The 14,611-nt window shown below is 44.7% G+C and overlaps 1 protein-coding gene across 2 annotated transcripts in view; it reads left to right on the forward strand.

Annotated features, from left to right (window-relative positions):
- Window positions 1-6,882: 6,882 nt before the first annotated feature.
- Window positions 6,883-14,611, forward strand: part of LOC106613084 (neurofibromin-like) — a 99,317-nt gene continuing 91,588 nt past the window's right edge. Inside the window, exon 1 of one of the 2 annotated variants that reach the window (XM_014214992.2) lies at window positions 6,883-7,148. In XM_014214992.2, coding sequence (XP_014070467.1) covers window positions 7,089-7,148 — 60 coding nt within the window. In that variant the 5' untranslated portion in view covers window positions 6,883-7,088. The remainder of the gene's footprint in view (window positions 7,149-14,611) is intronic. The other variant, XM_014214993.2, reaches the window with a different exon arrangement.

Here is a 14,611-nt window from a genome sequence, read left to right on the forward strand (position 1 = left end):
CCCGTGCTGGCCCATCCGGATCCCTCTTTGGTTTTAGTGGAGGTGGACGCCTCCGAGGCTGGGATAGGAGCCGTGCTCTCTCAGCGCTCGGATACGCCACCGAAGCTCCGCCCCTGTGCCTTCTTCTCGAAGAAGCTCAGCCCAGCGGAGCGAAACTATGACGTGGGGGACCGGGAGCTGTTGGCTGTCGTAAAGGCTCTGAAGGCGTGAAGACATTGGCTTGAGGGGGCTAAACACCCTTTTCTCATCTGGACTGACCACCGCAATCTGGAGTACATCCGGGCAGCGAGGAGACTGAACCCTCGCCAGGCAAGGTGGGCCATGTTTTTCACCCGTTTTGTGTTCACCCTGTCCTACAGACCAGGCTCCCAGAACGTGAAGGCAGATGCATTGTCCCGGCTGTATGACACAGAGGAGCGGCCCATAGATCTCACCCCCATAATCCCAGTCTCCTGCCTGGTGGCGCCGGTAGTGTGGGAGCTGGACGTGGACATTGAGCAGGTGTTACATGCAGAGCCCGCTCCCGTCCAGTGTCCCGCTGGGCGTCTGTACGTCCCATCTGCTGTCCGTGACCGGTTGATCTATTGGGCCCACACGTCACCCTCCTCTGGTCAACCTGGGATCGGTCGGACAGTGCGCTGTTTGAGCGGGAGGTACTGGCTAAGGATGTGTGGGTTTATGTTTCCTCCTGCTCAATGTGCGCCCAGTGTAAGGCTCCTAGGCACCTGTCCAGAGGGAAGCTACACCCCTTACCCGTTCCACAACGGCCTTGGTCGCACCTGTCGTTGGATTTTCTTACCGATCTCCCCCTCACAGGGTAACACCGTGATCCTGGTCTTTGTGGATCGGTTCTCTACGTCCTGCCGTCTCCTCCCTCTGCCCTGTCTCCCTACGGCCCTACAGACTGCGGAGGCCTTGTTTACACACGTCTTCCGGCACTACGGGGTGCCTGAGGATATAGTGTCTGATCGAGGTCCCCAGTTCACGTCTGGAAGGCGTTCATGGAATGTCTGGGGGTCTCGATCAGCCTTAGATCACCCCGAGAGTAATGGGCAGGTGGAGAGAGTAAACCAGGATGTGGGCAGGTTTCTGCGGTCTTATTGCCAGGACCGGCCGGGGGAGTGGTCGGCGTTCGTGCCCTGGGCCGAGATGGCACAGAACTCGCTTCGCCACTCCTCCACTAACCTCTCTCCCTTCCAGTGCGTACTGGCGTACCAGCCGGTTCTGGCGCCTTGGCATCAGAGTCAGACCGAGGCTCCTGCGGAGGAGAGGTGCTGGGTTCCGGTGGAGGACATGTTGGACCCTTCAATGCTGCAGGAGTTCCACCATCTTCATCCGGATCGCCCTGCGCCTCACCTTCCGGGTCGTCCCCGAGGCTGGTGTCGGCGCGCTACTGGAGCCGCGCATCAAGGGGGGGGGGGTACTGTCACGACTTCCGCGGAAGTCGGTTCCTCTCCTTGTTCGGGCGGCGTTCGACGTCGCCGGTCTTCTAGCCACCATCAATCCACTTTTCATTTTCCATTTGTTTTGTCTTGTCTTCCCACACACCTGGTTTCAATACCCTCATTACATGTTGTGTATTTAACCCTCTGTTTTCCCTATGTCCTTGTCCGGAATTGTTTATTGTAAGTGCATGTGCATGTTTATCTGGTGTGCGACGGGTTTTGTACCCATTGATTGTTTGTTCTGGATGCCGATAGTTTCATGTATTAAACTGCTCCGTTATAACCCAGTTTTTGCTCTCCTGCGTCTGACTTCCCTGCTGCCAGTATGCACCCCTTACAGCATGGCCAATGTTGAATTTTTAATTTGGAAAAGGGCCGCTTAATCACAGATTTGGTACTACACAGCCACTCCACTGAATAGCAAGCTAGTGATTGCCTTGCAATGCTTGCAGTTAGCCACTGTCACTGATTCCATCCAAACCACTCATTGTTGAATTTGCGATTTCCAACTTGTGTAATGTTCATGTCCAATGGCCGATGAGCACCGATATGTTTTATCTTTAATTTATCTTCATATGACAAGGATTAAAAAGGATTTGCCAGTAGATCGTCAACTTGATTCATGATGATGACTGCTAGCTAAGATTTTGAAAGTATGATGTTGACATGATCAGTCCAATCAAAGCTACTGTACATATAATGTGATTTGACGTAATTTTATCTGTGGTCAATGACCTTGAGCCTTCTTGGATGGGCACTTGTAATGTAACTCTATGGCAGCACCCAAGGGGCTAGAATTTTCTAGCTCTACCCTTAGACTTGGCAGTGAGGTAGTGTCCCCATGAGTGACAGAACACTGAGTCAATCACGGCACAATGCTCCATATTTTCTGCTGGCTTGCCCCACCACCACAGAAAGCACTGAGCTAGGCAGAAACACCTGCATTTAGGAGCTGCTTTACTCAAGAAAACAAATAAGAGACCATGTTTGTATGCAGCTTTATTAACTCAATGATATATATTTTTTGACATTGTTGCAAACGGATGTGACACGTATTAATGCCAAAATAACAGGCAAAACAGGCAAGCCCCCAAAATGATAAAGATGTGGGGCTCAAAACAGATGGGCGTTTCCCCACAAATAAAATGAAATTGAATTTGTCACATGCGCTGAATAATCAAATCAAATCAGCCCTCGTAATAGGGGTAGAGGCAGAGAATTCCAGTGGAAAGAGGGGAAACTGGCCAGGCAGAGACAGCAAGGGCGGTTCGTTGCTCCAGCCTTTCTGTTCACTTTCACACCCCTGGGCCAGACTACACTTAATCATAGGACCTACTGAAGAGATGTGTCTTCAGTAAAGACTTAAAGGTTGAGACTGAGTCTGCGTCTCTCACATGGGTAGGCAGACTATTCCATAAAAATGGAGCTCTATAGGAGAAAGCCCTGCCTCCAGCTGTTTGCTTAGAAATTCTAGGAACAATTAGGAGGCCCGCGTCTTGTGACCGTAGCGTACGTGTAGGTATGTACGGCAGGACCAAATCGGAAAGATAGGTAGGAGCAAGCCCATGTAATGCTTTGTAGGTTAGCAGTAAAACCTTGAAATCAGCCCTTGCCTTAACAGGAAGCCAGTGTAGGGAGGCTAGCACTGGAGTAATATGATCAAATTTTTTGGTTCTAGTCAGGATTCTAGCAGCCGTATTTAGCACTAACTGAAGTTTATTTAGTGCTTTATCCGGGTAGCCGGAAAGTAGAGCATTGCAGTAGTCCAACCTAGAAGTAACAAAGGCATGGATACATTTTTCTGCGTAATTTTTGGACAGAAAGTTTCTGATTTTTGCAATGTTACGTAGATGGAAAAAAGCTGTCCTTGAAACAGTCTTGATATGTTCTTCAAAAGAGAGATCACGGTCCAGAGTAACGCCGAGGTCCTTCACAGTTTTATTTGAGACGACTGTACAACCATCCAGATTAATTGTCAGATTCAACAGAAGATCTCTTTGTTTCTTGGGACCTAGAACAAGCATCTCTGTTTTGTCCGAGTTTAAGAGTTGAAAGTTTGCAGCCATCCACTTCCTTATGTCTGAGACACAGGCTTCTAGCGAGGGCAATTTTGGGGCTTCACCATGTTTCATTGAAATGTACAGCTGTGTGTCATCCGCATAGCAGTGAAATTTAACAATATGTTTTGAAATGACATCCCCAAGAGGTAAAATATATAGTGAAAACAATAGTGGTCCTAAAACGGAACCTTGAGGAACACCGAAATTTACAGTTGATTTGTCAGAGGACAAACCATTCACAGAGACGAACTGATATCTTTCCGACAGATAAGACCTAAACCAGGCCAAAACTAGTCCATGTAGACCAATTTGGATTTCCAATCTCTCCAAAAGAATGTGGTGATCGATGGTATCAAAAGCAGCACTAAGATCTAGGAGCACGAGGACAGACGCAGAACCTCGGTCTGACGTCATTAAAAGGTCATTTACCACCTTCATAAGTGCAGTCTCAGTGCTATGGTGGGGTCTAAAACCAGACTGAAGCGTTTCGTGTACATTGTTTGTCTTCAGGAAGGCAGTGAATTGCTGCGCAACAGCTTTTTCAAAAATTTTTGAGAGGAATGGAAGATTCGATATAGGCCGATAGTTTTTTATAATTTCTGGGTCAAGATTTGGCTTTTTCAAGAGAGGCTTTATTACTGCCACTTTTAGTGAGTTTGGTACACATCCGGTGGATAGAGAGCCGTCCAGAGTATGACTGTGGCAGTGAGTAGGTCCAGAGACATGTTGGACAAAACCCACTGAGTCGATGATGGCTCCGAAAGCCTTTTGGAGTGGGTCTGTGGACTTTTCCATGTGAATATTAAAGTCACCAAAAATTTGAATATTATCTGCGATGACTACAAGGTCCGATAGGAATTCATGGAACTCAGTGAGGAACGCTGCATATGGCCCAGGAGGCTTGTAAACAGTAGCTATAAAAAAGTGATTGAGTAGATTTCATGACTAGAAGCTCAAAAGACGAAAACGTCGTTGTTGGTTTTTTTGGGGTAAATTTAAATTTGCTATCATAAATGTTAGCAACACCTCCGCCTTTGCGGGATGCACGGGGGATATGGTCACTAGTGTAACCAGGGGGTGAGGCCTCATTTAACACAGTAAATTCATCAGGCTTCAGTCATGTTTCAGTCAGGCCAATCACATCAAGATTATGATCAGTGATTAGTTCATTGACTATAACTGCCTTTGAAGTGAGGGATCTAACATTAAGTAGTCCTATTTTGAGATGTGAGGTATCACAATCTCTTTCAATAATGGCAGGGATGGAGGAGGTCTTTATACTAGTGAGATTGCTAAAGTGAACACCGCCATCTTTAATTTTGCCCAACCTAGATCGAGGCACAGACACGGTCTCAATGGGGATAGCTGAGCTGACTACACTGACTGTGCTAGTGGCAGACTCCACTAAGCTGTCAGGCTGGCTAACAGCCTGCTGCCTGGCCTGCACCCTATTTCATTGTGGAGCTAGAGGAGTTAGAGCCCTGTCTATGTTCGCAGATAAGATGAGAGCACCCCTCCAGCTAGGATGGAGTCCGTCACTCCTCAACAGGCCAGGCTTGGTCCTGTTTGTGGGTGAGTCCCAGAAAGAGGGCCAATTATCTACAAATTCTATCTTTTGGGAGGGGCAAAAAACAGTTTTCAACCAGCGATTGAGTTGTGAGACTCTGCTGTAGAGCTCATCACTCCCCCTAACTGGGAGGGGGCCAGAGACAATTAATCGATGCCGACACATCTTTCTAGCTGATTTACACGCTGAAGCTATGTTGCGCTTGGTGACCTCTGACTGTTTCATCCTAACATCGTTTGTGCCGACGTGGATAACAATATCTCTATACTCTACACTCGCCAGTTTTAGCTTTAGCCAGCACCGTCTTTAGATTAGCCTTAACGTCGGTAGCCCTGCCCCCTGGTAAACAGTGTATGATCGCTGGATGATTCGTTTTTAGTCTAATACTGCGGGTAATGGAGTCGCCAATGACTAGGGTTTTCAATTTGTCAGAGCTAATGGTGAGAGGCTTCGGCGTCTCAGACCCCACAACGGGAGGAGCAGAGACCAGAGAAGTTTCGGCCTCCGACTCGCTTAATGGGGAGAACCGGTTGAAAGTTTCTGCCGGCTGAATAAGCGACACCGGTTGAGCATTCCTACAGCGTTTCCCTCCAGAAGCCATGAGAAAGTTGTCCGGCTGCGGGGACCATGCGAGGGGGTTTATACTAACGTTACTATCTGTACTTACTGGTGGCACAGACGCTGTTTCATCCTTTCCTACACTGAAATTGCCCTTGCCTAACGATTGCGTCTGAAGCTGGGCTTGCAGCACAGCTATCCTCGCCGTAAGGCGATCGTTCTCCTGTATATTATAAGTACAACGACTGCAACTAGAAGGCATCATGTTAATGTTACTTAGCTTCAGCTGTTTGATGTCCTGACGAACCATGTCCAGATAAAACCTCCGGGGTGAAAAAGTTGAATGAAAAAAGTTGAGTGAGGGAAAAACTAAAAATATACAGTAATGAAAAAGTAAAAACCGTGAAGTAGTCAGGTAGCAAAGTAAGATCGGCAACAAAACGCACACGTGAAATGCTTACCGTGAAATGCTTACTTACAAGCCCGTAACCAACATTAGTGTGATTAATGGAACACACACACATAGCACTTCAGATATGTCCCACAACCAACATTCAACCATATATCAATGATTCACTGTAAAATAAATGTCCTGTAAAATAAACCACACTTAATTTACAACAAATAAAATAATAAATGATGCCGGACACTCAGTGAGAAGGGAATGAACTGGTTAAACTTCTCAACAGAAACACTCAAATTTAAATTTTCTGTGGATAGCCTGCATTTACATTTTCTGTGTGCTAGTGTGACCTTTGACCTGTAGATGGTAGTAAAGGTATACTTTTGCTGCAGATCCACTTCTACAGCACAAACCTTTCTGGACAAGTAGCCTACACATTTGTCCCTAGCATGTGTGTGTGTGTGTGTGTTTGAGGCAAAAAAAGACTGAATATTGCAGTATACTTTTATGATACAGATTCATTCCTCATTCTGTAGCACTGCACAGCTATAGTTTTTTCAAATGCCAAATGTACCTGCAGCATGTTACTGGCTAGGCTTATCTGAATGACTTGTGTTGTGAGAAGAGAACCAGAATTCAAACAAAAACTCCTGGATGTAATTTTATAATATTGTTAGATCTTTTAAGTAACATATGGTAGCATACACGTTTCACATGGTAGCAAATCAAGCCAGCTAGTTGTATGTTACAACGTTACATTATATTGCCTTGCCAATGTTTGTGTGAATCCTATTCTCGCCTACCTTCCACATCAACAAGCGACGCACGCGCATCTTTGCTCAGCTATCTCCTGTCCCTATCGGTTTCACTGGGAAGACTTCCGGTTGTGTGTCATGGCGGCATGGTAAAGCTTGCTCAAAGGGAAAAATAACCAACCCGTACTGTCTTTTTTAGACAGCGGTTTGGGGATTTATTACGGGCTTAACATAGCCACGAACGTCCACATTCGTATTGGGAATTGCAAGCACTCATTAGCGGTCTCCATCCGCTCGGCCATGGCGGCACATAAACCAGTGGAATGGGTTCAGGCCGTGATAAATAGATTCGACGAGCAGGTAATAAAGTGTTTATGAGTTGGAAGTGGGAGTAACGTTAGTTAGCAGCAACCAGTTCATCTTTTGTAGATGGCTTGTGTCTGTAGTTAACTTATTTCTGCAATTGCAAAGTGCATGCTATCCTGCTTTCTTGTTTTGTACAGTAGGTAGGTTGGTACTAGTATATAGACAAAGTAACGTTAATAAACGTTAAGACACATTTTTTTTTCTGTGGTTTAGATTGTGTAACAAACGTGCAAGTTACTTTTAGTTAACAAGCTAACTAGTTAGCTACCCATGTAACTAACTAGCTAGCTAGCCAACTAAACATGCATTGTCATGTTACATAGATTTTGGGTGTCGGTATAGCTAGGACTGTTAATAGAGGTTGCACACAACGGCTAATATTGACTAATTCTGCCAGACAATTTGGGGTTAAAGATGTCACTACCAGCTAATTACTCATAAAGTTAGCTAACTAAACAAATGAGGTGTGACATTCACTGATTAAAATAAAATGAGTAAAATAAAGTACTCTAGCAGTGGCACCTTGCTACTAGTTTTATTAGGTTTGAGTCAGCTGAATGGACATATGCCTCCCTCCCTGTTATGTCACATGCAGTGAAAAAAAACGAAGAACACACGCTCCTTGCATGCTGTCAGCCAACAGTCATGTTACCGAATGTGGGTTTGCAACCTGGCCATGTTTCTACTCTGTGGTAAAGGCCTCAATACTAAGATAAAAAAGCATTATGGATCTGTACTAATTGGCAGACATACGTTTTTGTTCAATACCTACTTCTATAATTACTACATCCTTAAAGTAATATATTAGTACTGCGAGTTTCTTAATCAAACACAGATTTGAGTGTGCTTATGTGCTTGTGGTAACCAAAGCAGCTGTCTACAAGGCTCGCCCAACAACCACAGATTATTGGTGACATTGACAAGTCAAGCAACGGTGATTGTTTTAAGTAGATATTGCTAAATTCTGGCAAATAAAGGAACATTCCACCCTAAAACTACTTTTGGTAATTGTTTCATTAGGCCGTTGTTGACATAGTCCCAAAATGTTTTGCTTGTCAGCAATCAAGTTTTCAAGCTAGACTATATATACAAAAGTATGTGGCCACCCCTTTCAAATTAGCCATACCCGTTGCTGACAGGTGTATGGAATCGAGCACACAGCCATGCAATCTCCATAGACAGTCATTGGCAGTAGAATGGCCTTACTGAAGAGCTCAGTGATGTTCAACGTGGCACCGTCATAGGATGCCATCTTTACAACAAGTCAGTTTGTCAAATTTCTGCCCTGCTAGAGTTGCCCCGGTCAACTGTAAGTGCTGCTATTGTTTAGTGGAGATGTCTAGGAACAACAATGGCTCAGCCGCGAAGTGGTAGGGCACACAAGCTCAGAGAACGGGACCGCTGAATCGTGTAGTGCTTAAAAATTGTCTGTCCTCGGTTGCAACACTCATTACCAAGTTCCAAACTGCCTCTGGAAGCTACGTCAGCACAAGAACTGTTAGTTGGGAGCTTCATGAAATGGGTTTCCATGGCCGAGCAGCCGCTCACAAGCTAAGATCACAATGCAAAGCGTCGGCTGGAGTGGTGTAAAGCTCGCCGCCATTGGACTCTGGAGCCATGGAAGCGCATTCTCTGGGAGTGATGAAAAATGCTTCACCATTTGGCATTTCGACGGACGAATTTGGGTTTGGCAGATGCCAGGAGAACGCTACCTGCCCGAATGCATAGGGCCAACTGTAAAGTTTGGTGGAGGAGGAATAATGGTCTGGAGCTGTTTTTCATGGTTCGGGCTAGGCCCCTTAGTTACATTGAAGGGAAATCTTAACGCTACAGCATACATTCTAGACGATTCTGTGGTTCCAACTTTGTGGCAACAATTTGGGGAAGGCCCTATCCTGTTTCATCATGACAATGCCCCTGAGCACAAAGTGAGGTCCATACAGAAATGCTTTGTCGAGATCGGTATGGAAGAACTTGATTGGCCTGCACGGAGCCCTTAATTCAACCCCATCAAACACCTTTGGGATTAATTTGAACGCCGACTGCGAGCCAGGCCTAATCGCCCAACATCAGTGCCCGACCTCACTAATGCTCTTGTGGCTGAATGGAAGCAAGTCCCAGCAGCAATGTGAGAACATCTAGTGGAAAGCCTTCCCAGAAGAGTGGAGGCTGTTATAGCAGAAAAGGGGGGGGACCAACTCCCTATTAATGCCCATGATTTTGAAATGAGATGTTTGACAAGCAGGTGTCTACATGCATTTGGTCATGTAGTGTATGTAACTTTCAATATACAGCATATGCTAATGTACAGAACTGCTACAGTATCCCTTTAAGGGTGCCAAAGATTCCTCTAATGAACTTGAGATTTAAGCTGTGTGAATCATTGGGTCAGGTAGTCTAGCCAGTCCATCAATCATTTTTACACTGTCTGTTGTCCCTAACTGTTTCTCATCAGGAGTCGTTATCAGTCAACATGTATCATATTGTAAGGTTGTAAACTTTCCAACAAATCAGCTGGAGTATTCTATGTTGCTTGAGAGCTGGTATGTCTGTAGAGCAGCTCTGGGTTTCAATTTCATCCATTGGAAACTGGGCTTTGTCTGTTTTGGTCATCGAAGACCGCTGCCAAAGGGACTGAAACAGATGGTTCTGTTGGGATGGTTCTTGCAACCATGCTGCAGTGCAAGCAATGCTGCCAGAAATTCTTCACTTAAGACTAATTTGAGTGAAAGCTGTTGTACAAATAAACTTGTAAAGGGTTAGGCCTAGTTTAGGGCTACCAGAGTTTGCACTATGCAATGGTTTGGATTTAGCCTAAACTTGCTTTAAGTGCCATCGCGCACTGTCAACTGCCCTCAACTCCAGTACAACTTCAGGTATAAGACTGTCTCATACCTCCCTTTGTCTTTTTGAAAGGTAATATCAGCACTTTGTGTTCAGTTTGGGTAGGTTCTGGGCCTCTGGTTTCAGAGGCTACAGAGGGACTCTATCACAGAGGGGTATTGTACCCAGACTTAGCGGCTCTGCTCGGTTTATTACAGTTTGATGAAAATATAATAAGGGATTAAAACCACCTTGTGTTAAGACCATTTAGAGGCCTCTAAGTCAGGGGTGCTCGAGTACTATTTGAGAAGGTCTGGTCACACACATTTCCAAGGTGTCAAAGGTCCGGATGGATAATATAATTTATTGGCGTAGTAACAAACCCCCACCTCACAACCCGAAACTGTTCACACCCCTCTTAATGGTGTTGAGAGAATGTTTCAGTTTGAAAGTCAATTTCCCACAATTCTACACATTTTGCATGGGGCAGAGATTTTTGCTGCTGTTTTTAAAGCTAATTTCCTGGAATTCTATGCATTCTTCCATGTCTTGCGTGTTTATATGATACCAGGGGTTGAAGCCTGACCAAGTAAAGAAAATACAATAAATATACAGTGCAGCCTTATCATAAATGGATTAAATAAAACATTTTCCTTAGCAATCTACACACAATATCCCATAATGACAAAGCGAAAAGTTAAAAATTTTTTTTTTTAACAAATGTATTAAAAAAAAAAAAAAACGGATACCTTAAGTATTCAGGCACTTTGCTATGAGACTCGAAATTGAGCGCAGGTGCATCCCTTTTTTCATTGAGTATCCTTGATTTTTCTACAACTTGATTGGAGTCCACCTGTCGTACATTCAATTGATTGGGCATGATTTGGAAAGGCACACATCTGTCTATATAAAGTCCCACAGTTGACAGTGCATGTCAGAGCAAAAACCAAGCATTGAGGTCGAAGGAACTGTCCGTAGAGCTCCGAGACAGGATTGTGTCAAGGCACAGATCTGGGGGAAGGGTACCAAAAAATGTCTGCAGCATTGAAGGTCCCCAAGAACACAGTGGCCTCCATCATTCTTAAATGGAAGAAGTTTGGAACCACCAAGACAATTCCTATATCTGGCTGCCCGGCCAACTGAGACATTGGCGGAGAAGGGCCTTGGTCCGGTAGGTGACCAAGAACCCGATGGTCACTTTGACAGAGCTCCAGAGTTTCTCTGTGGAGATGGGAGAACCTTCCAGAAGGACAACCGTCTCTGCAGCACTCCACCAATCAGGCCTTTATGGTGGAGTGGCCAGACGGAAGCCACTCCTCAGTAAAAGGTACATGACAACGCGCTTGGAGTTTGCAAAAGGCACCTAAAGACTCTGACCGTGAGAAACAAGATTCTCTGGTCTGATGAAACCAAGATTGAACTCTTCGGCCTGAATGCAAAGTGTCACATCTGGAGGAAACCTGGCACCATCCCTAAGGTGAAGCATGGTGGTGGTGGCAGCATCATGGTGTGGTGATGTTTTTCAGCTGCGGGGACTGGGAGACTAGTCAGGATCGACAGAAAGATGACTGGAGCAAAGTACAGAGCGATCCTTGATGAAAACCTGCTCCAGAGTGCTCAGGACCTCAGACTGGGGCAATGGTTCACCTTCCAACAGGACAATGACCATAAGCACACAGCCAAGACAATGCAGGAGTGGCTTCGGGACAAGTCTCTGAATGTCCTTGAGTGGCCCAGCCAGAGCCCGGACTTGAACCAAATCAAAAATCTCTGGAATGACCTGAAAATATCTGTGAAGCCAAGCTCCCCATCCAACCTGACAGAGCTTGAGAGGCTTTGCAGAGAAGAATGGGAGAAACTCCCCAAATACAGGTGTGCCATGCTTGTAGCGTCATACCCAAGAACACTCGAGGCTGTAGTTGCTGCCAAAAGTGCTTCAACAAAGTACTGAGGAAAGGGTCTGAATACTTTTGTAAATGTGATATTTCCGTTTAAAAATAAACATAAATTAGCATAAGGTAAAACTTTTTATTATGCTGTATTGTGTGTAGATTGAGGGGGGAAAAAAACAATTACAGCCTTTTTCTAAAATTGATGTAACAAAATGTGGAGGAAGTCAAGGGTCTGAATACACACTATATGTATTTTGACCTCGTTCTGGGTCTGTACCCGGTCCGCCAGTTGATGATGGGGGCTGTAAGTCATAGCATTGTATGTGTTGGCTTTATGAGGGGAAGTACATGCTCAGAATCAGATTTTCTCTGTGAACCTTGCTTATTTTGTCCGGAAACAATGAAAGGGTTGTGAACATTGAACAGTAAGTCTAAATCACAGTTGTATGCAACTTCAGATTCCTAAGTTGTCTTGGTTGTTATACATGTCAAAAAGCTCACCCGGGTAGGTTGGCGGATGCCAATGTGATGAACTAGATTAACGAGAAAGAAGTACCTCAACCTAGTAGTATTTGTCCTCACAGCCCAGAATTGCCATATTTCCTATCACGAACTCTGATACCTCCCGCGCCTCAACCTGTTGCTTTGACCTGTTTATTTATTTATTTGTATTTTGTTCTTAAGTGTTTGTCAACACCTTCTGCTAGCCAGCTAGCTAGCTCGGTTGCAATTTAGCCCGCTTCGCTTGGAATAGCGAACAAACATTTCCAGTGCTTTAGAAGCTGAGTGTATTACGCTCTTGTCCGGGGCAATGTTGACAATCCGGAGTTCCATTGCGGCAATTGTTTGCTAGCGAGGATTACAGGAATGAAGTTGCTATTCTAAGCAAGCAAATCAAGGGAGGGACTGTGAGATGTTCTGAGCAGATTGACATAAGGAATAGCTTTCCTGCACTGGTTCCTCCTCTCTTGATCTGACAGGGCACTCCCTGCTGTGGGATGTCTGGACCTATCTCCGGTAACCAAAGGCGTACGTTATCCTGCTTCTCGTGGGCCCTTGAAAGGTTCAAAGAATTGTGTAAGGGGTAGGAATGGGCGGATTTCTCCATTCCCTTCTCCGGCCGTTGTATTGGGAACTTCAATGGCGAGATGTCTCAGTCCTTGGAGCAAAAACTTTGCTATCCAGGAGCATAAGTACTGGACATCAATAAGCTGCTCCCAAACATTTTAAATCCAGCATCAGGAAATTGAGTCTCATAGTTAATGTGGGATTCAATGACATTGTGAAGGGCAGCTCAGAACAGCTTTTAAAGAACTGATTGGGTCAGCAAGCACCCTTTTAATATCTGGCCCTCTGCCCTCCCTAAATCATGGCTTTGAACGTTTCAGCAGACTTTTAGCCCTCCATAACTCACTATGAGACTTGCAGCTCTGGGTATAAATTTTTTTGGACAATTTTGATTACCTTCTGGAAGCAAAGCAAATTTTATAAGGAGGATGGGATCCACCCAAATCATTTGGATTCCTGGATCCTCAGCATTATAAGACAGCATGGAGACAATTTCTTATCATTGACCCAAGCACAGCTCAGTTAATCCCTAACATTGAGATGTCATAATGGTTCAACAAATGTACATTATCCCAGGGGTGTTGGAAGACCCAATGTAAGTAACCTAATTGATTTCCCTCTTACTGCCCTAAATGCCTCTGCAGATCCCACCGCTATTGTATGCAGTAATCACGTGTCTATGAACCAGTTATACTGAGGCGGTGTACCCTAGTAGGAAGTCCACTGTGTGCAGCTCACCCTGCACTAATATAAATAACATGAGCATGTTTACTTCTGCAAAGCTAGCCAGTGAAGCAATGAAAACAATCAAGCATCCCAGAAAGGTGCTAAAAGTAGCCAACGTTAACACATTTTGCTTCAGAAACAAGGTTCATGAAATCAATAATTTGCTAATAACAGATGACAATCTCTGAAACTCACTTAGATAATGCCTTTAATACGATTTATAGTAACACTGTTAACAAGGCATGTCCTATAGGCTGTAGTTTTGTCGCACCTGAATTACTAAATAGAGCCATAGCAACATGGAACTCTAATCCACATCAGTTAACTGATGCAAGCAGTCGAATCGGATAAAATAAATACAGCTATAAATGCACCTTATGGAACAGCGGGAATGTGAAGAGGCTCATACAGGTACAGACACGCACACGGGCGCTAGCACACACTCTACACACGTACATTGTAATATTATTGTGTAATGGTATCATACATTTTGTGTTGTGGACAACAATTGGTAAGACAGACAAACATTGTTTTATTATATGGTGTCCCTTCCATGAATGGATTGATGGTATTCTAAGAGAAAGGCCCTTGTATTCGCATGAAGATCATTGAGTCAAATGTTTTATGTTACACAAATTATACATAATTCATCTTAATGTGAATGTTCTAAACTTCCCATCGAGGGACAATAACAGTTCTATTTTCATGAAAAATAGGCCTCACTTTAATTACAGTTCTTCTTGTGGCCCTGTCCTCTCATCCAATGTTCCTCTCCTTTCCCCTGTTTACCCCGATCATGTAATCCGCACACAGTGCATTGGTGTGTACGTATACAATGTTAATCAGCTATGCCAAAGTGCAGATAAGGGAAGAGATGGCTCCGTGACCTTTTACAAATCCAATCCCGGCTTGTGAAACAAAGTGTTTACTGTCTGTAGTCCCGGACGG

Source organism: Salmo salar, chromosome ssa09 (assembly GCF_905237065.1).
Source record: "Salmo salar chromosome ssa09, Ssal_v3.1, whole genome shotgun sequence".
Lineage (NCBI taxonomy): Eukaryota > Metazoa > Chordata > Actinopteri > Salmoniformes > Salmonidae > Salmo > Salmo salar.